The sequence below is a fragment of the Phodopus roborovskii genome, unplaced genomic scaffold (assembly GCF_943737965.1).
Source record: "Phodopus roborovskii unplaced genomic scaffold, PHOROB, whole genome shotgun sequence".
Taxonomy (NCBI): Eukaryota; Metazoa; Chordata; class Mammalia; order Rodentia; family Cricetidae; genus Phodopus; species Phodopus roborovskii.
In genome coordinates this window covers 9,724,025-9,746,069 of record NW_026125506.1, presented here as the reverse complement: position 1 = coordinate 9,746,069, position 22,045 = coordinate 9,724,025, and the positions used below count along the sequence as shown (strand labels likewise).

At 46.4% G+C, this 22,045-nt stretch overlaps 1 protein-coding gene across 2 annotated transcripts in view; it reads left to right on the top strand.

Moving 5' to 3' along the window:
• The window catches only part of Ptpn11 (protein tyrosine phosphatase non-receptor type 11), a 59,281-nt gene that overhangs the window by 6,035 nt on the left and 31,201 nt on the right, over nt 1–22,045 (top strand). For both annotated transcript variants that reach the window (XM_051176566.1, XM_051176565.1), the window contains exons 2-6: nt 10,388–10,510; nt 13,254–13,448; nt 15,941–16,133; nt 17,694–17,810; nt 19,864–19,977. In XM_051176566.1, the coding sequence (XP_051032523.1) occupies nt 10,388–10,510; nt 13,254–13,448; nt 15,941–16,133; nt 17,694–17,810; nt 19,864–19,977 (742 nt within the window). The remainder of the gene's footprint in view (nt 1–10,387; nt 10,511–13,253; nt 13,449–15,940; nt 16,134–17,693; nt 17,811–19,863; nt 19,978–22,045) is intronic.

Below are 22,045 nucleotides of genomic sequence, written 5' to 3'. Positions count from 1 at the left end.
TTTAGAGACAGGGTCTCACTTAACCCAGGCTCATTGGGGCTTGAGACCCTGCTGCATCAGCTTTCTGAGCGATTGTGGACATGCTCTACTCATGGCTGACTGAATTCAGGGTGGGATTACTGTATACCAGCTCCTGTACTAGGTACTGAGTGTTCCAGATCCAAGGAACAGTATTCTACGAGTGCTGAGCTGGGGGACGTCCCAGGGGTGTTTGTTGAGCAGCAGGGAGTATGTGCAGGGCCTGTGAAACTGGGAGGTGCATGTGGGGTATTATTGGACCACAAAGGAACCCTTCTTTTCCCTTTGTGCGGGGAAGGAGCCTAGGGCCTTGTGTCTGCTCAGCCTGTTCTTCCTCACTGCGCTACACCCCCAGCCCTGTGGGGGCTCCTAAGGTCTTCAATGTCATGTGCACCTAGAGCAATGAAAAGCCATAGAAGGATGTGATAGGGTGTAGCATGAGCTGATCTGTTTAAAAATATCCTCTGGCTCCTGGGAAGGCAGGATGGCAGGAGGGGGTTCCGCAAGATCAGACAAACGAGGCTTTGAAGTGGGGAGAAGCACTCTGGAAGGAGACTTTTGGAGCTGTTTACTTTTATTGCCTTGTCATCAAAGTGGAGATGCTGACCAGTGAGACTTCAGCTGTACGACAGAGTGTCTGCTACCCCACAGTGATTTACATGGACAGAGTGTTACCCCAGAAGAGCTGTTCTCGCAACTTTTTTGTAGCATCTTGCTTAGATTGCTGTCCCTAATGACTGCCTTTCTCCATGACTTGGCCTTTTCCTATAGGATATTCCCATTTAACTAGAGAAGAGGACTATTGTCAACTGCACAGAGTTCTCCCTCTGCAAGACAGTGATTTTTGGGGGCCAGAGGTGAGAAGGGTAGGATAGGGTCACTTATTTGCTGACAAGGGGCTGAAAGGAGACTGTAGACCACCAACTTTAACCCCTTCATTGCAGCTGCTTTTCCTGTGTTCCTGGGGGTGGGAAGCGCTCAGAGAACAAATGGCACTTCATTGATAAGTTCTTTGGTCATTCCATGTGCCTTTCTTCAGACAACACAGACATAGCTCCATGGTGGTGCACATGTGGCTGGTTTGTGGGCTAGTTCCTACTGTGGTAAATTCTGCTAGGTAGAAGGTGGGAGGAGGAGCTATTTGGAGATTTTTGTTGGTTTCAGTACTTAATGTACGAAGTAGTTGAGCCAAACAGAGTCTCGGGTAGTCCAGGTTTACAGTCATAACACCTGAGTGGTAGAGGCAGGAGGATTGGGAGTTTGAGGCTAGCTAGCTTGGACTGCTTGAAACCCTGCCTCAAAACAAAACCAGAATCAACTCCCCAGAACAAAAAACAAGTGCTGGGCCCTGTAGAAGGCTGCCCACCCTGTCCTGACCACCGGATGCATTCCTGGAGAGCACGGTCTCCCAGGATTTGTCCCCTGACTTCTGCAGTGCACTGTGACATGCAGTGACAGCCATGTACTCACACCATACATACACAATAATAAACCAGTCACTAAAACAAAAGAAACAAATCTCTGTAAGTGCATAGAGCCCTGAAGGCCAGCCCTAGAGATGCACATTCCTGTGGATCCCATCATTTCTCCCAATCTTCTCGATGGGATTCTCAGCAGCTGGATTCACAGCTCCTCACTAGTCAGCATGCTGCCAACCACAGAACTATATCATTGTTCATATAGTTGAGGGAAAGGCTTTGGTCATCAGAAATGCTTTCTGAAAAATTACCTAAGAGCGGGGTTTAAGGTATATTCAGGCTCAAGGGGATGGTTTATGGCATGGAAACTTAGTAAAGATCTATTTGAAATACCATAGGGACAGCCCCAGAGCTACATAGAAGCGGAGTGTCTGGAAAGATAATGGGACTGAAATGACACATGGAACAGCTTGTGGAAATGGTCATAATTACACATAAGAGCTCTGTCCCTCAGGACATTCACCAGTAACAACAGCTGGAAACCAGTGCTTATTAACCCTTTCCTCTGTTGGTCCTCTGCACTAAATACTGGTTTCTATGGTTCCCCTGGAAACAGCACTCATCTGCTCACCCTTAATAACAGGACAGGCATAATTACAAGTTGTAAATGAAATACTGCAGTTTATTTAATAGAAGGATAAGCAAGGGCCACCTGCCTTATCTTCTGCTTCTGATACTGCTGAGGGGTAAAGAGATGTTTACTGGACTTACCTGAGGCACTGGAGCAGTTCTGACAGGCCCTCCAGACCACACCTACCTCTGTGTCTGTAATGGCTGCTCCACAGAAGAGAAGATTGAGGTAGCCAGGGTGAGGGCCCCTCACCACACACCCCCAGCCCTGAGTTAGGAATAAGTAGTAGACTCATGATTAACTTTGATTTTAGATTACATGTGGTTGTTCACTATACTACTAGCAGTTTGGAGGCTGAGTCGGAATGATTGCCAGTTGGAGTCCAGCCTGTGTTACACAGTGAAACTGTCACAGAAACAAAACAAAACAAAAACCCAAAACAAAAAGAAAAGGTTATTTTTTAAAAAATGTGCAAGCCTTTTATAATTTATATTATAAAAGTTTTAAAAATATCTCTTTGGGATTTGAACTTAAGATCTTTATTTTTTTAAAAATTATGTGTGTGGTTTTTTTTTTTTTTTTTGAGACAGGGTTTCCTTGTAGCTTTGGAACCTGTCCTGGCTCAGTAGACCACCTGGCCACCTGTCTCTGCTTCCCAAGTGCTGGGATTAAAGGTGTGCACCACCACCACCTGGCCGTGTGTGTGTGTGTGTGTGTGTGTGTGTGTGTGTGTGTGTGTGTGTGTTTAATATGTATGGGTCTGTGAATGTGAGCACAGGTGCCCACAGAGGCTAGAGGTGGTGAGTTCTTGGAGTTACAGATGGCTGTGAGCTACCAGCTGAGGCTGGTGGGGACTGAACCCACGTTCTCTTGAAAGAGTAGCAAGTGCTTCTTACTGGCTGAGCCATCTTTCCAGTCCTCACTAGTGTTAACATTTTAATCCCATTTTTAAAAATCATTTCTTCTCTTTCTCTCACCCTGTGTATGTGCACATATCTACAGATACGTAGTATTTTGTAATACTTTTCTGAACATTCAGGGTAAATTACATATCTCATAACTATTGCTAAAATACTTAAGAATATGTTTTCTAGCTGGGCAGTAGTGGTGCTCGCCTTTTATCCCAGCACTCAGGGAGGCAGAGGCAGGTGGATCTGTGTGAGTGGAGGCCAGCCTGGTCTACAGAGTGAGTTCCAGGACAGCTAGGAATACACAGAGAAATCCTGTCTTGAAAAAAGAATGTTTCTTTTTTTTTCTTTTTTTTCCTGTTCAGTTTTGGTGCTTAAACCCAGAGCCTTATGCATACTTAGGCAAGCTTTCTACATCTATCTACCTCATGCCTTTGAAAGATTTAAAAGTTTTCATTTGTGTGTACATGTGTGCTCTACATGTATGTGTATACATACTTGTACAGGTAACTTGGGAGGCCAGAAGAGAACATTGGTTCCCCTGGAACTGGAGTGGCAGGTGGTTGTGAGCTGTGGTTGCAGAGAACTGAACTCCAGTGCTCTCACTATGTGTGGAGCCATCTCTCTAGCCCCTCTGCCAGGCTTTGTGGAAACAGTTTTATTCACATGTATGTTATATGTTCTGGAGATGGTGTCTTTCTGTGTAGCCCAGCCTGGCCCCAAGCTATGGGTACCTGCACCTTTCCCTTCTGGGAGCTGGGGTTATAGGTGCTCACCACCATGCTGGGCCAAATTTAGCAATTTTTACAAAATTTTATTTATTGTTATGTGTATGGATATCTTGTGTGTATGCCTGTGTACCGTGTGCCTCTGAGGAACCTAGAAGAAGGCTTTGGATCTCCTGGAACTAGCATCATAGTTAGGTATGTTGGCTCCAAATGTTTTTTTTTTTTTTTTTGTGACAGGGTTTCTCTGTGTAGCTTTGGATCCTGTCCTGGAACTCACTCGGTAGACCAGGTTGGCTCCAAATTTTAGTTGGAGATAGTATCTTACCATGTTGCTTAGGTTGGCCTGTAATTGTTTATGAAGCCCAGATTGACCTGTAACTTTATGTAGACCAAGCTGGTCTTGAACTTGCAGTCCTCTTGCCTCAACTTCCCTCAACCTCCTAGTAGTTGGGATTATAGGAATATGTCATGTGCTTGGCTTCAGCTACATTCTCTCTCTCTCTCTTTGATGTAGCCCTAGCTTTCTGGGAATAAATAACTCATGGAATTATTACCACTTTTACATATTTTAAAATATCTTTTTCTCCAGTCAAATTGCACATTAAGAAAACCTGGGGGCTGGAGAGACAGCTAAGTGGTTAAAAGCACTAGCTGCTCTTGCAGAGGACTGAGGTTCGATTCCCAGCACCCACATGGAGGCTCACAACTATTTGTAACTCCAGTTCCAGGTAATCAACACTCTCTTGTGGCCTTCTCAGGTATTGCATGCAAAACACCCCAATAATTAAAATAAGAATAAAATTGCAAAAACAAACAATAAACCTTCCAACAAAGTAACCCAAACTCCACAACTGCCTTCTTCTTCCTTTTCTCCCCCTGGTTTCTGAAGACACGGTTTCTCTGTGTAACGAGCTTTGGCTCTTCTAGAACTCACTCTGTAGGCCAGGCTGGCCCTGAACTCAGAGATCCGTCTGCCTCAGCCTCCCGAGTGCTGGGATTAAGCCCAGTCCAAATTCTTAATGTTTCTTTAGCAGCCTGTGGGTGGGAGACTTGCTTCATCGGCTGCACGTGTTCAGTATAAGGATGTGCTAGAATCAGTGGCCATTCTGTGTCAGCAGGCAGAGCATTTCCTTGTTACAGAACTGGGGAGACTGAGGCAGGAAGCCTGGGCTCCAGAGCCTCCTGGGCTGCAGAGTGAGATCTGACTCCAGAACACAGCCCTTTGCAAACATTTTAGGTTCCCTACGTCCATGGAACTGCTGGTCCAGCCTTGAGTGTAGCAGCTGTGGAGATCTGTGATTAGGCACTGAGCTGTGGGAAGCGTGGGACTCACTGGGAAGGTGTGGTGGGCTATCTGACTGGAGCTACAAAAGGAAAAGCATGCTTGGAGGCCACACAGGGTCAACACAGAGGTCACCAGAGCACAAGAACTTGTGACTTTACTGTGTTTTCTTTTTCATTAATTTTTTATAACTTATTTTAAGATTTTGCTTTCTTACTTTATGAATGAAAGTGTGTGTGTGTGTGTGTGTGTCTGTCTGTCTGTCTGTCTGTCTGAGGACAGCATTGGAGAGATGGTCCTTCACCATATTGGTTTCAGGACTCTTCCTCTGTCTGCCAGGGTTGTCAGTAAGTGCTTTCACCCACTGAGCCGCTTCACTGGCCTATTTATTTATGTGTGTGTTTATTCGTTCATTTATTCATTCATTCGTTTATTTTGGTGTGCGTGTATCCATGCACGTGCATGTATACTTTGGGGGAGGACACATGGGTGCCATGACACATGTGAAAATGTGGGACAACTTGTGGAGTCTGTTTTCTCCTTTCACCGTGCGTGTCCTCAGGACCAAAGTCAGATGGTCAGCCGTGATGGTGAGTGCCTGTAACACACTGAGCCATCTGGCCGGCCTGTGAGTGTTTTCTTCTCACTACAGTCAGTCCGCTACCTTCCAAAGCCGAGTCTCTGAGCTGGCCCGAGCATGTCTCCGTGTTGACATACTTCCATTGCATGACAGAGCTCACTCAGGTTCATCTCTGAGCATGGCAGGAAGCTCAGAACCCACAATGGAAAAATCTCACAAATTTAACTCTGTCAAGAGGAACTTCTGTAGGAAAAAAACAGCTGAGGGAAAGGGTACAAAAGTAGGAGATACCTATCACACTGTAGCTAAGGATACTTTTCTGGTTATGTCACAGGCTTCTACATATTAATAAGAGGAAACTTCAGAAGGGGTGAAAAGTCCCAGCACTCAGGGGATGAGCCAAGAGGATCAAGATTCAAGGTTATCTTCAGCTATATATAGAGTTCAGAGCTAGCCTGTACTCACGAGGCCCTGTCTTTAAAAAAAAAAAAAAAAAAAAATGGAGGGGATGCTGACAACCCAGGAAATTGGTAGAAAGGTGTCAGAGAAATGCAAATTGGGATGAAGCCATGTTCCACTGGTCAGGGGCGAAGTCAGAGCTTGATAATTGATGCAGTGTTGGTAAAGGTGAGGGCAGAATGTCTGTGGAAGGTGTATCTTGTCAGGGTAGTTAGCTGTACTTGTCACCGTAGAAGTTAGGGTCTGGGGATACAGCTCGGTGTTTAGCATGTGCCTGCCACACGTGTCCTCACAGGAGAATCCCTAAAAGCGGGCCTAATGACACGTGTTGTAACCTCAGCACTTGGAAGATAGAGACAGGGATCTTTCAAGCTCAGTGTTGCCTGGCAACAGAGCAGCCTTGTCTCAAGGCAAAACACAACTGAAAAGTTACTTATGCAGGTTAAGCATTTTATTGATAAATCAGTTGTTATTATATTGTGGAGGGGAGCCTGCTTGCCATGGTGCGTGTGGAGGACAGAGGGAGGGGGGCTTGATCACTGCTTCTCTTTCACCTTTACGTGGGTTCCAGGGATCAAACGTGGAGTGCCAGGCTTGAACAGCAAGCAAGCACTTTACCTGCTGAGCTATCCCATTGACTTTTAATTTTTAAAAATCTAATTTACACATATGAATGTGTCCAAATATGAGCGCAGCACTGTCATGGGGTACCCCTCCCCTCCCTCCCTCCTTCATTCCTTTCTGCCTTCCTTTCTTTATTTCTGAGATAGTCTGGCTATGTAGCCCTGGCTAGCCTGGAACTTGCTGTGTAGACCAGGCTGCATTGTGAATGCTCTGCCCCATGAATGCTAGGATTGCACATGCGCTCTACTGTGCTTGACTGTCCTCTTGGTTTTGTGAGACAGTCTTGCTGTGTTGCCTAGGTGGGCCTCTGTCTCTCAAAGATCTACTTGCCTCAGCCTCCTGAGCATCGATATTACAGATGTGAGTAACGACAGCAGCTGCATAACCCTCTTACATCAGGGGTTTGACTATGGTGGCAATTCATACAGTAGAATATTCCGTACTCAGGGAAAAGAATGTACTGCAGGAAGACTGGTTCCCGCTTGCGTGTGCAGTGCTGAGTTTCTCACAGGTGACTTTAGTTTTGAGAGGGGGTATCGCACTGAATCTACAGCCCACATAAAAGTGGAAAAACCATCTTCCCAAGGTTTTGGCTAGAGCATCTGGCCTGCAAGCCTTCCTTCACTTCTCCAGTACAAGAATTACAGACACAAACCATCACACTCAGCTTCTTTTGGCCTGGGTGCTGGGGATCTGAACTCAGAGCTCTATGTGTGCCCAGGCTGACCTTGAACTTCTGATCCTCCTGCTTCCACCTCCTGAGGATCAAGGTCTGGCACATGGACGCCCAGGCACTGTTCTAGAAAGTCGTGTGCTTTGTGAGCTGCATTAACTCATCCTGTCAACCTCTGTGCCTCATAGATGGCTTAAGAGGTGTCAGTTAACTAGCAAGGGTCACCCAGCTAGGATTTGAACCAAGACATTCTGGCCCTAGGTTCTGGGTTTCTACCTTTAAAACCTTGATTTTTCACCCACTGGAAGGTGCCTTTAACATTAAAACCACAAATCCAGTACTCTGATGAATTGTGTCTCCAACCTGTGTTATGAAATACATAAGGTTTTTCCCTTTTCTTCCTCCCCCACCCCCCACAGGATCTTATGTAGCCCTGGCTTGGTCTTGAACTCAGAAATCCACTTGCCTTTGCTTCCTGAGTTCTAGAACAGATTAAAGGCATGCGCCACTGCACCCAGCTGTTTTTTTTTTTTTTTGTTTGTTTGTTTTTGTTTTTTGTTTTAAATAGAAGGTGTTCATGCTGCTCAGCTTTAGACTACCACGCCAAGGAACATGGAGGTTTGGCAGGCAAGAGTAAAAGAGACTTAATAAATTAATTAGCTGGTGTGGGTAAGAAAAGAGTACCATTATGCCTGTTGAAAAACTGTAGAGCTGGAAGCCTGCCTTTAACTGCTTCTTGACTCCTTTGGGACCTAGATGGGAACCACAGTTCAGAGAAGCTGCAGCCAAGCCTTTTTTCTTTGTTTTGTTTTTCAAGAAAGGGTTTCTTTGTAGCCTTGGCCATCCTGGAACACTCTCTGTATACCAGGCTGTCCTAGAATGCAGAAATCCACCTGTCTCTACCTCCTGAATACTGTGATTAGAGGTATGGGGTGCCATCACCTGGCATTTTTTTTTTTTTTTCCTTCTCTTTTAAACAAAACCAAGAAACCTTAGATGGCTTCAATGATCCTTCTGAATACAAAAGTATTGGGTGCTGGGTTAATGGGCTTCATAAACCAGGTTCATTGTGTCCCTTGGTGAAATTCTCTCTTGCTCTTTTGACCGGCTCCCAAGGGAGGAGTAGACAATCAACTCCTATTTTGTTCTTTTGTCTTAAGTCTTGAGGCTGTTCTCAGACATGAGGTTAATCAGAGTGATGTTCAACCCTTCTGAAGCTGGTGAGATGTGCAGAGATGCCATCGTGGGAATGCTGTGGCATCTTCAGTCCCAGCTTACATGTTCTTAGTACAGAGCGTGCTCATTATTGTAAAGGCAGGCTGTTAACATTGCTGCTTACCCAGGGCCAGGCACTCAGTGACTAGCAGGCAGTGTCTTTGCCTTCCTCTTCTGTAACACAAATAACGAGACCCAGAGACTGACACTGGGTTCAAACTTCAAGCTGAATGTCAGAAAAGCAAAGCAGCTGGCCACTAGCTCTCACTTCCAGCTCAGGCTGAAAGGGTTGATCCACACATGAGTGCTTCACCAAGTTTCAAACTGCTGCCTTTCCTCAGTGTGGCTGGAGAACCAATGCCTCTTTGAGACCTTGCTTCTGTGTTATATATTTCCCTAATGTTGGGGTTAAAGGTGTGAGCTATAATTCTCTTTTAGACTGATTCTCTCTTGTGTAGATCTGGGTGGCCTTGGACTCAGAGAGATCCAACTATCTCTTAATTCGGAGTCCTAGGTTTAAAGGTGTGTACCACCACCTCCTAGCTTGTGGCTGCTGGGATTAAAAGTGTGAGCCTGGCTTCTATGGCTTGTGGCTGACTTTGCTTTCTGAATCCTCAGGCAAGCTTTACTAAATCATAAACAGTATCTCACCATATTCCTCAGATTGCTGACCAGTTGTTACCTTAGGAGCCAGGCATGTAGCTCAGTGGGAAAGCACATGTTTAGTGTGTGTAGGGAGCCTTCAGTCCTATTTCCAGTAGCTTTGTTTGTTTGTTTGTTTGGTTTTTTTTTTTTTTTTTTTTGGTTTTTTGGTCTAACAGTCCTAGCTGTCCTGGAATCCACTCTGTAGATCAGGCTGGCCTTGAACTCACAGAGATCTGCCTGCCTCTGCCTCCTGAGTGCTGGGATTAAAGGCATATGCCACCACCGCCCAGTTAAGCAATAAGAACTCTTAACCGCTGTACCATCTCTTTAGCCAGGAAAGAGAACTTGCTAGAAACTGGGGTGAAGCGAATGTTGTGCACAGTGGTCACTTTTGTCTTCTAAAGGACATTGTATTTGATGTTCCCAGTGCGGGGTCCAGAGGCACGTAGTTTGCTACCTGTGACAGGTAACACTGCCAGTTGAGTAAGGTAGTGTCTGCTGTTGGCATGGTGTGCACCTGTAGTCTTATACTAGAGGCTGTAAGTGGGAGAGTCTAAGTTCGAGGCTAACCTTGGGTACATAGTGACTCCTGATTTTAAAAAAAGAAAAAAACACTCTGTTAAATTCTCTATTCTCTACTATGATGTTTATCAGATTTTTTTTTTTTTTGAACAAGTAGTCTGTGGGGAGGCAGCTTACATTTATTTCTAGAAATATCTTGTTCTGTTCATATGTTTGTGTATTCTATGTATATATTAGAATGTTGAGCTTGCTTGTTGAGTTTGCAGTCTGGTACCCTGCCAGTGTTCTGGTTCTTTCCTCCTTCTCTAGCAGTGAGAAAGAGCCTGGCTCTTGTGGGCCTCAGTACCTGTCATCATTCATGAAGTTGTTTGTGTTTGTCTGGTTTCATTGCATGCAGACAATTTCCTAACCATGTGGATGACCTTTTGGGGCAGACAAACCCATCAGTGTGCTGTGTGAACAGCTCAGCCCCACTGGCCACGCCCTGCAGTGCCTGCAGTATGGCGGGAGGCCCGCGTCCCACCCAGGAAAAGGGACTAAGGAGGAAAGGGATAGGACTAGCCTGGAAGCTGGCTGTTAGCTTCTGCTCACAGACGTCCACCACAATGGTGTGAGGCGCTCAGCTGTGGCGGTGTGGGTGCTCCTGAGGTCTCTGGTTCTCAGTGTCGTTTTCTCTCCTCTCAGATGGTTTCACCCCAACATCACTGGTGTGGAGGCAGAGAATCTCCTGCTGACCAGAGGAGTCGATGGCAGTTTTTTGGCAAGACCCAGTAAGAGTAACCCTGGAGACTTCACTCTGTCCGTTAGGTAAGTTGGAAGGTAAAGAGGACACTCAGGGTGTTTCCAGAGGAAGGGCGAGGCCTCAGGCCTTCCCACAGAGCTTGAAGGCCGTCTGCTGCACTGTGGAGCCACTCAGGGCACTGGCCCATTCTATGCATGTTTTTAAAAGATTTTATTTTATGTGTATGAATGTTCTGCATGTATGCATGCATGCATGTATGTATGTATTATGTATGCATGAATGCATGTATGTTCTCCCTGTGTGTGCTTCATGGTCAGAAGAGGCCATCAGATCCCTTGGAACTGGAGTAACAGATAGTTGTGAGCCACCATGTGGGTGCCAGGAACTGAACCCTCAGGAAGAGCAGCCAGTGCTCCTAACTGGCGAGCCAGCTCTCCAGCCTTTTGAGGTCTCCTAGACTCACAGCCTTGGGAAACTGTGGAAAGAACTGTTGGTCTTCTGCTTACAGTGGAGACCAAGCATACCTTGGTCAGAGAGATGTACCGGAGCCTCTAGGGCTGAGTTGTGGCTCCTCACCTTTGACCTGCCTCTTGTGTATTTCTTTTCTGCTCTGGATTTCGTCATGGGGAACAGACTTTGTGAGGTTCTTCACACCACTTTCCTTTGTCAAGAGCAAAAACCTCTGTGAGGAAGTTGTGGTCCCTGTGTGTCCCCTGCCCAGTCCCATGCCCCCTCCTCTTTTCCCTAGAGGAAGCCATTGTCCTCTGGATGTGTTGCTCTTGTGTTCCCAACATATTAACTGTCCTGTGGTTCATACATCCATTGAAGTGCTGTTTGAGTTGCATACTGGGCAGTGACTACTTGGTGGTTAAGTGATGCAAATATACTAGCTTCTCCATTCTTCTAGTGGTGGACACGGTGTGGCTTTGATTTGTTTTAAATCCTTGGGGATAGTGGAGTGCATCCTCACGGTCCCTTTGAGAAGGTGTGGGAGAGTTTTCTAGATGAGTTTTCTATATGCCCATTCTAGCTGTTCAAACTGAAGTATATGGATTTGATTTTACTTTTCACTTAAAGAGATGAGTAACTCATGTCCTTGAGGATTTATTAGAATCTCACTAGGGCTTAGGAAGTAGTTGTTCACTTATTCATGTACGTACGTAGGTACGTATGCATGTATTAATGGCACAGGGTTTTACTAGGTAGTATTGGCCAGCCAGGAACTTGTATTCAGAGCAGGTTGGCCTTGAATTCACAGAGATCTACTTGCCTCTGTGCTAGGAGGAATATAGGCATTCTCCACACCATGCCAGCTCCTTCAGCCTTTTGAAAGAAAGTTGTACGGTGTCTGTAGGACCCCAGCCTGGAAATGCATATAGAAGAGATGTTAGCACTGAGTGTCACCCAGTAGGGAGTGCATGTTAGACTTCTGTATTATTCATCCGGTTTTGAATATACTTGTTTATTGCTGTGTGTGTGATGTGTGAGCTTCACAGTTCCCCCAGGGATGAGGCTTAGGTTGTCAGGCTTTCCCTGTTGAGCCAGCTCAACACCCTCTGATTTTTTTTAACATTTAATTTTTTAATGTACTAGTTAAAGAAAACTTTTTTTTGACATTTATTTGATGTGTGTGCACATGCGCGTGGGCACGTGTGGAAATGTACCAGTGTCATGGCATGAGTGTATAGGTGGCTTTGGGAGTTGGTTTTCTCCTTCCACCACCGTGTGTGTCCTGGGGATTAAACTTGGTTTGTGAGCTAAGCTTTGCTGACAAGACCCCTTTACTCATTAAGCCATCTTACTGGGCCCCGTTGACTTTCCTTTTTCTTTCTCTTTTTCTTTTTCCGAGACAGGGTTTCTCTGTGTGTAACAGGCCTGGCTGTCCTGGAACTCGCTTTATAGACCTCATTGGTCTCAAACTCACAGTTTGCCTGCCTCTACCTCCCAAATGCTGGGATTAAAGGCATGTACCACCACTCCCCTATTGGACCTTTTTGTTTTGTTTTGTGTTTTTGAGACTTGATCTCATGCAGCCAAGGCTGGCGTTAAACTGGTTACCCTCCTGCCTCAAACTCCTATGTGCTGGGATTATAAGTGTGCATTGCTATAGTTTTTTTAGGCAATATATACATATTTAAAATCAAGCCTTTAAAATTTCACGCCTTTAGTGCCAGCACTCGGGAGGCAGAGGCAGGCGGTTCTCTGTGAGTTCGAGGCCAGACTGATCTACAGAGCTAGGTAGTTTCAGGTCAACCTCCAAAGCAATACAGAGAAACCCTGTCTTGAAAAACAAAACAAACAAACAAACAAAAAATTAAGTAAATTTTAAAATTTATTTTAAACGTGTTCTTGCTCTGTAGCCCAGTGTCTTCCTGCCTCAGCTTTCCAGTGCCTGGCTGTTGGTATAGTTTTGTGATAAATATTTTGAGTTTCTGTCATTTATCTGTTTTTGAAAGTCTTTTGGTATATCTAGTCATTTTTATTGCCCTTAGGCGTGGATTTGCTAGACAACAAGGTAAATGGGTATTTTGATTTTAACTTTAGCTTTGTGACCTTGAAGGACAGTGACAGTAATTGTTGTCACTTAACCTATACTATAAAATAGGCCAACCCTTCAAAAGGGGGACAGGTTTAGACAGTGCTGTGGCTTGGCATAGTTGATGGGATTATCTGACCTCCAGTGTCAAGGATGGGGTAAATCTTTTCATGGGGTTTGTTCTGGTGTTTGGGTGCAATCTTCTGCTGAATGTGAAGTCTCTTTTTCCAAGTATTGCTCTTTGATATCCTCCCCCCATTGGAATATTTTAGAAGAAATGGAGCTGTCACCCACATCAAGATTCAGAACACTGGGGACTACTATGACCTCTATGGTGGGGAGAAGTTTGCCACCTTGGCTGAACTGGTCCAGTATTACATGGAGCATCACGGGCAGCTGAAAGAGAAGAATGGAGATGTTATTGAGCTAAAGTACCCACTGAACTGCGCAGACCCCACCTCTGAAAGGTCAGTGACATCTTAGTGCAAATCTGCACTCTAGGGCTCTGTGCTGAGTGCCTGCCTTGTGGGGTGCATAGGATGTGACTCCAAGGCTGGTGTCTCTCTCATGTCAGATTTTGAATGTTGTGTTTTGTTTGTGACAGGGTCCAGTGTAGTCAGGGTGACCTGGAACTCTTTGTGTAGCTGAGGGTGACTGCATTCTTGGTCCTCTTGCCTCTACCTCCTGAGCGCTAGGGTTACAGACATGCCTCACCATGCCTGGCTTATGTGATACTGGAGATTGACACAGGCTTGGCCATGCCAGGGAGGTTCTTTAGACACTGAGCTACATCCCCAGCCCTGCACTGTATTAAAGTAAGAATGATGGCATCAGAGTATTTGCAGAATGCAGTGTTCCTTACGCTGATTCCACAGGGCTCTCACATTTTCCTGAGTAGATTTAGTGCATGCTTTAATTGTAAGATTTATCTACAGCTGATGAGCTTTGGGAGCCAGGAGAGAAGACGGGATGCTAGAGATGCTGAAACAGCAGCAGTGCTCCTTGGTGGCACAGACTGTTGTTCAGCAGCACTACCAACAGAGGTCAGGCCAAGCCCACGGCTCTCCATCCTTCCTTTAGTGTTGTCTCCCAGATGTGCAAGCATGACTGTCTGCAGAGAGCTGCCACTGTGTCTGTAGAGAACTGCCTTGATGTACAGCTCTTCCCAGGTGTTCAGGGTTGAGAGCTAGTGCTTGCTTTATTTGTCCTGGCATTGGCTTCTGCAATCTCCTTTCTGATTGCAGGTTCTAGGTCTGTATATCTTGTCTTTCCCTGATTTCTGTATTATGTGCATACCGTAATTCAGAAATGTATCATTTCCATTCCATTAAAACTTGACTGATAACCCAGTGTAGTCTGAAGAACTGGACAGCAGATTGATAGACATTTAAGTATAGGTTGGAAATGCAGAAATATCTGAAATGCCTTGAATTAATTTATAACAAAGATCCATTTTTATCTAATGTCAAAATGATCACAGAGTCATGATTATTTTGTGTCTTTCATAACTTGTTTATTTGTTACTTGAGGCCAGGTCTCATGCAGTCCTGGCTGGCCTCCTATTGGCTGTGTACCTTTTATTCCTCAACTTTTGCCTCCATTTCCTGGTGAATGATGTCTTAGGGTTTCTACGACTGTGACCAAAAGCAACTTGGGGAGGAGAGAGCTTACTTCATCTTACAATTTATAGTTCATCATTCAGGGAAGTCAGGGCAGGAACCCGGAGGCAGGAACTGATGTAGGGGCCATGTTTACTGGCCTACCCTCTTGGTTTGCTCAGCCTGCTTTCTTATAGCACCCAGGACCACCAGCCCAAAGGATGGCATGGCCAGCAGTGGGCCATGCCTCCTCCATCAATCGTCACCTAAGAAAATGCACCATGGGCTTGTCCACAGACTAATCTGGTAGGGACATTTTCTCAAATTGAGTCTCTCTCTTCTTAAATAACTCTAGCTTGTATGAAGTTGACATTAAATTAGTAAGCACACATGAATTAAAGGTATGTGCCACCAGGCCCGTTTGTAACTTGCTTTCTTTCTTTCTTTCTTTCTTTCTTTCTTTCTTCCTTCCTTCCTTCCTTTCTTTCTTTCTTTCTTTTTTTTTTTTTTTTTTTTTTTGAGACAGGGTTTCTCTTTATTGCTTTGGAGGTTGTCCTGGAACTTGCTCTGTAGACCAGGCTAGCCTCAAACTCAGAGATCTGCCTGCCTCTGCCTCCTAAGTGCTGGGATTAAAGGCGTGAGCCACCAACGCCTGGCTTTTTAATGTTTTGTTTTGTGTACCTTTTTCTGACCTCTTCACTAAATGGCTGTAACTCGATAGTTGGTTCTTTTAGGGTTAGACACTTAAAAAAAAAAAACCATCAACTGCATTTTTAAAAGATGGGAGAGTTAAAAGAGAAAATAGAAAGCATTGAAGCATTGAGGATATTGTTCTCTCTCTCTCTCTCTGTCTGTCTGTCTGTCTGTCTGTCTTTTTAAGATGGTTTCTCTGTATAGCCCTGGTTGTCCTAGAACTCTCTGTAGACCAGGCTGGCCTCAAACTTAGAGAGCTGCCTGCTTCTGCCTCCTGAGTGCTGGGATCAAAGGAGTGCGCCACTATGATCTGTCAAATACTGATTTCAAATGATCCTAGCCTCCTTTTTAAATTTAGTGGAGGCTAGGTGTGGCGGCACTGCTGGTAGTCTCAGCAGGCAGGAGCCTGAGGGAGAAGGATCCATGGCTCAAGACCAACCTGGGCCACACAATGAGATTGCCTCAAAAAAGAAAAACTAGCTTTAGTTGTAATTTTTAGCGTATCTTTGTCATATTTCCTGTCTGTTTGGGATGCAGAGTCTGTGTAGTCAGATACTCTGTCCCCTGGAGTGTCTGTTTGGAAGCTGTGTTGAGAACTGACTGTATGGTACATGAAAAATAGTGCACACCCCAGCTGAACTCAGCTTGCTTTCTTTTCAAACATGTAGGTGGTTCCATGGTCACTTGTCTGGAAAAGAAGCAGAGAAATTGCTAACGGAGAAGGGTAAGCATGGCAGCTTCCTTGTCCGAGAGAGCCAGAGCCACCCTGGAGACTTTGTTCTCTCTGTCCGTACCGGTGACGACAAAGGGGAGAGCAATGATGGCAAGTCCAAAGTGACCCACGTCATGATCCGATGTCAGGTAGAGCATGGGGACTGTGGGTCTGGTACAGTAGCATCGTGGGGGCTTCTGCTGAGAGACACAATACATCCAGATTATTTTATCCTTGTTTACTTACTCATGGCTGTCTCTTCCGTGTATGTCTCGTTGTTTTGAAGTACTTACTTTTATTGTTTTTCTTTTTTTGTTGTTGTTTTATTTTTGTGTTGACTTTTTGTTTTTGTTTTTTTTTTTTTTTTTTTGAGACAGGGTTTCTTTGTTGTAGCCCTGGTTGTCCTGGAACTCGCTATGTAGACCAGGCTGGCCTTGAACTCACAGCGCTCTGCCTACCTCTGCCTCCTGAGTGATAGGATTAAAGATGTGAGCCACCGCTTCCAGCTGTTTTGTTTTTCTGAGATAGGATGTCTCTGTGCATCCCTGGCTGTCCTGGAACTCACTATGGAGACCAGCCAGGCCTGCAACCGACAGAGATCTGCCTACTTTTGCCTCCCTAGTGTTGCCACCATGCCCAATTTTCCATTTTAGTTGCTCTTTTGGGTGCATCTCTGACACGCTTCAGGGCACACTGCCTCTGCTCTGTGGGATCGGCTGCCCTAAGGAGCGTCACAGGCTGTTGACACTGCTCCTGGTCCTCCATGTCTGTAGACTCACCCCCTGGGGCCAACAGGTGCGGGTGGGGTGGATAGCTCACTACAGTCTTCAGCATCCTGTCTGTCTAAACATGTGCAGACTTTCACGTCCCACCTGGCTTCACAGCTGTGTAGGTGATGTCATGTGAGCACCGACGGCACACTAGGCGTGGTGAGGGGTCTGGAGGTGGTGGGGAATGTGCTGCAGCCACGTGGAGTGTATGTTTGATTTTGAATTGAGGGTTGTATTGTTTATTGTTTATGGTGCTGGGATGGAACCTGTTCCCCCACTGAGTACCCCCCATCCCCCCCCCCCTCCCTTTATCAGTGCTGTTGCTTCCTTTCCCTCACAGTACTGTGGGCACCGGGCTCTCTGTTTCTGGGCCTCAGTCTCTGGCCTTTGGTTGTTTTTTTTTTTTTTTTTTTTTTGCAGTCAGGCTCATTAAGTGAGCCCATCACCTTGTCACACTTCAGGTGTCCTCCTGGCACAGCTCTAGTGCATGGAGCCCTGCCCACTGTTGTTACCATGCTGTGTAGGTTGTCCTGAGCCCGTTTACCATACAGAGAGGGTCTGTGTGTCACCAGTACCTTCCCCTGCACCCAAGTCCTTCATCACCCTGGTCTGCGCTCTTGTCACAGTGCATTGGCCGTGAATGAGGTGACACACGTTTCTTCAGGACGCGGCTTATTCCATTTACTAGCAGGGCCTCCTGCCTCGCCCCTCACCCCGCTGTAACCAGTGACAGTTTTCTTCTCAAGGCCCAGCGCAGCCCTACTGTGGAGACAAGGACATGATCTTGTGTGTCTTGTTCTCATCATGCCCTCTAGACAGACATGTGGCTTGGTTGTGCAGGTGTGCAGGTGAAGTGTCGCTAAGAGCACAGGGGCTGCAGGAGGGTGGGAAGACAGCGGTAGCATGAAGTAAAGAGCACCGTCTGTTTGCTCTCGAAAGGAACTGAAGTATGACGTCGGCGGAGGAGAGCGCTTTGACTCTTTGACAGACCTGGTGGAGCATTACAAGAAGAACCCCATGGTGGAGACGCTGGGCACAGTCCTGCAGCTCAAGCAGGTCAGGGAGCTGAAGGTGCTAAGGGTTGCCAGCGCGCTAGCATGGAGTCTGGCCACAGCTGCTGCTTTGGGCCCGTGGCGGCACCTTTACCATGGTGGGAGCACTTGGGGGCTGTTCACCATGGCTGAGAAACAGAGACATGAAGGGCCCCGATCTGCCCCAGTGACCTGCCTCCACCCCCACCCCTTCCCCCTTGTCTGCTACCTGCCAGGGCCACTTAGCCTTCAGCATGTGACCCTTTGGGTGACATTCAAGATTCATAGGGTAATGCAGAAGTGGGCAGAGTATCAGTAGGTCCTCGTAGTGTGCCGTCTCCATCATGCCATAGTTTCTTCACTCACAGATCACCTCCTTTAGTATTTGGAAACAAATTCTAGATGATGTCATTTCCACATTTGTGAGAGGCCTCAGGGTGTTTTGTGTTGGGGTTGAACCCAGGGCACACCACACTTGAACTCTGGGGTCTGTGGCATACCTGCCTCCTTACGGAGGAATCAAACCCCAGGGATATGTGCATGCTAGCAAGTGCTCGCCACTGAAGTACATCCCAGTGCCCACATATACAGACTTTACTTTGTTTTTTGTTTTGATAACTAGTCTTGCCACGTAGCCCTGCTAGTCTCATGTCCTTCCTATCTCCATGTTGGGCTTAAACATACGTGCTTGTGTGCCCTTTAAAAGAAGTCTTCAGGGGCTCAGTGGTTGGGAGCACTGATTACTCTTCCAGAGGACCTGGGTTCAATTCCCAGCACTCACATGGCAGTTCACAACTCTCTGTAATTCAAGTTCCAGCGGTTCTGACTCTCACACAGACATGCAGGCCAAACACTAATGCACATTAAAAAAAAAATAAAGTACCGTTAGTTCCCTTTAGGGCTTATGCTTTCTCAGCTTGGAGTTTTTGCTGTTTATTTTTTTTTAACTTTATATTGATTCTTTGTGAATTTTATGTCATGCACCCCAATCCCACTTATCTTCCCATCCCTGTTCTGCCCTTGTGTTACAACACTTCCAAAAGGGAACAAACACAAGCAGATTTCTCAGTGGAAGCTGCGGTGTGTCACACAGTATACCCTTTTGTCCAACAGCTTCAATTGCAGCTATTCATTGCAATGAGTCATTGGGCTGCTTCGAGCCCCCGGCTTCTGTTGCACCGTCAGTACTGGATCCTCCCCTGGAACCCTGTCGGATACCCTGTTGCCCTCCCTATGTTGTGGAGATCCTGCAGCTTGGTTCTGCCGGGCCGGCCCCTTCACACACTCCAGGAGTTCATGGATGGGATAGCTGTTGGGGTGGGTCAACTCAGAGCCCTGAGTGAGGGTCTGGATGGTAGCTGAGTTGGTCAGCCCTCCTGCACCCTAGACACCAGGGCCAGCGCTCCTGATTTGCTCAGGTGAGAGGTGGGGCCAGCTCTTCTGCCTGTGGCAGCTGGCAAGGGGCAGGACAGGCTCTCCCTAGCTCGGCTGTTTCACTTTTATGACATGGTCCCGTCAGGAAATCGAGCTGTAACTACTGCCTAGAAGTCTAGGTTTGAATTTGTATCAGCTGAGTTCCTAAGACTTTCATTGAGAGTGAAGAGACATTCCCCGATGGAACAGGAGAGAAAGCGCATTTCCGAGGGTTTGATGGCTGGGCTGGCTCATGGTGGCTCTGGTAGAGTGCTGGTGCTTTCGAGTTCTATCTCTGCAGCCCACCTAAACAAGGAAGGGGAACCCTCTCTTCAGTGCTACCCGTGGTCTCCGCCATGTCACCGTCATGCATACATGCACACACATCTCAGCCACCACACAGATACACACACTCATGCACACACACAGGCTCTTGCATACATGGAGATATCACACTCAAATGCACCACACAAACACGAACACATCCACAGGTATGCATGGGTACAGAGATGCACACATGCACGTACATGTATAATAGACACTCACACACGTGCATATATTGGGGTGATGTATATCATCCTCCCTTTGCTTTCGTGAAGTCTTTTTCGTTCCACATTAATGTTGTTAATGTTTTCTTCCTTTCCCACCACTGCTGAACACAACAGCCCCTCAACACAACTCGCATTAATGCTGCTGAAATTGAAAGCCGGGTTCGAGAGCTAAGCAAGCTAGCTGAGACCACAGATAAAGTCAAACAGGGTTTTTGGGAAGAATTTGAGGTAAGTCTCTGACAAATTGTTTTTTAAATATTTTATTTATTTTTATTTTATGTGCATTAGTGTTTTGCCTGCCTGTATGTCTGTGTGAGGGTGCCGAGTCCTCTAGAACTGGAGTTACAGGCAGTTGTGAGCTGTCATGTGGTTGTTGGGGATTGAACCCTCTGGATGAGCAATCAGTGCTCTTAACCATTGAGCCATCTCTCTAGCCCCCTGATAAATTGTTTTTATATGAGTTATTAAATGCTATTTTAATAGGTGAGAAGAAAGTCTGGCTTCCTTTGTTGTGGCATGGAGCATGTCACTCAGGGGACTCCTTTGAAGTAGAAAGACATTGTGTTCCTGGGAAGGGGTTGGCAGGTTGTCTCACTCAGATGGATGAGCCTGCCGCTCCATTTGTTGGTTCAGATCACTGGCAGAACCCTAGAAAAACAAAAGGGTCGAATTCCTCTGGCATGCAAGGTGCTTCAGACAAACTGAAGCTTCATTGCTTTGAGTGTGGCCAGAAGGAGGCCCTGGTTTGTTTCAGCCGTGAGTTCACACTGAGAACAAGTTAAGGGGCTGCTGCTGTCTGCCCTGCAGCTCATGTGCTGCTGAGCCATGCATCCTCTGGTCTGTCTGTCTCTGCATGTGCATTTGACTGGAGATTTGACCTATTTCCTTCCACATTCACACTCCTTATGTCACTCATATCTGCACACAGCTCATTTTATACTTGGTTTTTGTTTCTCTGTAGCTCTGGCTGTCCTGGAACTCGATCCGTAGACCAGGCTGGCCTTGAACTCACAGAGATCTGCTTGCTTCTGCTTCCTGAGTGTTGGAATAAAAGGTGTTTGTAGGTCTGCCCAGTTTAAAGAATATTTTTAATTTTTTTCTTTGATAGTTTGATATACAGCTGTCTTGCTGAATCCCACCCTCACCCATTTCCCCCTCCCTCTCCCCACTTTCTGTTTTACAGGAGTGGTTAGTCCGAGCTTTGTATAGGACTTGAGGATTCACAGCTATTTGTGCCACCATGTGCCAGGCAGCTTTCGGAGAGAGGTGCTAGTTCCATTCCACAGAGGAGCGTGAGGTCAGAGAGGTCAAGTAGATTGCCCTCCTTCTTTAGCACAGACGCTGACAGTCTCAGTCCTGGGGATGGGTTCATTCTAGAACATTCCTGGTGATTGCTCTGCAGTGATGGGCGGGGACTAGAACTTGGGTCTGGTGTCATACCAGGCATTGGGGTGAGCTCTTCCAACACTGGCGGTGGGATGGGGCAGAAGCAACAGACAGGGTTTCCTCCACTCAAGTTTCTTGTTGAGAGAGGGAGGACAGGGATGAGGGCATCAATGGTAGTGTGATGAGAGCAGAATGAGTCACGAGGCAGAGCATGTGCTGTCCCACTGAGCTGTAACCCACCCATCTTGTCTCTTTTTTAAAGTATTTCTATGAAGATGAGCCTTTTTTGTCACCAGTACCTACATCCTTGCTCACCAGTCAAATACTGGACTCATTTTCTTGCTCAGTTTAAAAAATAATGCTTCCCAGCATATTGATTACTTTAAAATCATGGGTATTTTCATACATGAGAGTTGAGAGAGAAAGAGGAGCTGGAAATAAGCTCTTGAGAGCTGATTGCTCCTGTGGAGGGCCAGCTATCTAAATTCTCCAGCGCCCTATCCCCGCCAGGGTCTTCTAAGTGTTGTAGGAGCAGGTTCCCCTTACCTAATTTTGACTTGGGCACCTTAAAGATAGAAGAGATGATAGGCCTCAGCTTGAGATATACGTGTTCAGGTTTGGCCTCAAACATAGCCTGTACCATTTCAGCCAGAAGCCAGCCCTGCTGTGGGAAACAAGCCTGCCACACCAGGCCCTTAGGGCAGGAGGTGAGGAAGAAGCTGGGAGTTCGCCGCCCTCCATGTCTATCCTGGCCCCTTTCCCTGTCTGCACCTGTCAAGGATCTGTATGGCTCCTAGTCCCTCCTCTCCTTCCCAATGCTGGGGTTCTGGTATGTACCAGCTGCCCAGCTCACCCTTGCTGTGTCTGTGGAAAACAAATTGTAGATGCCTTTTTCTGAGACGCATCAAAT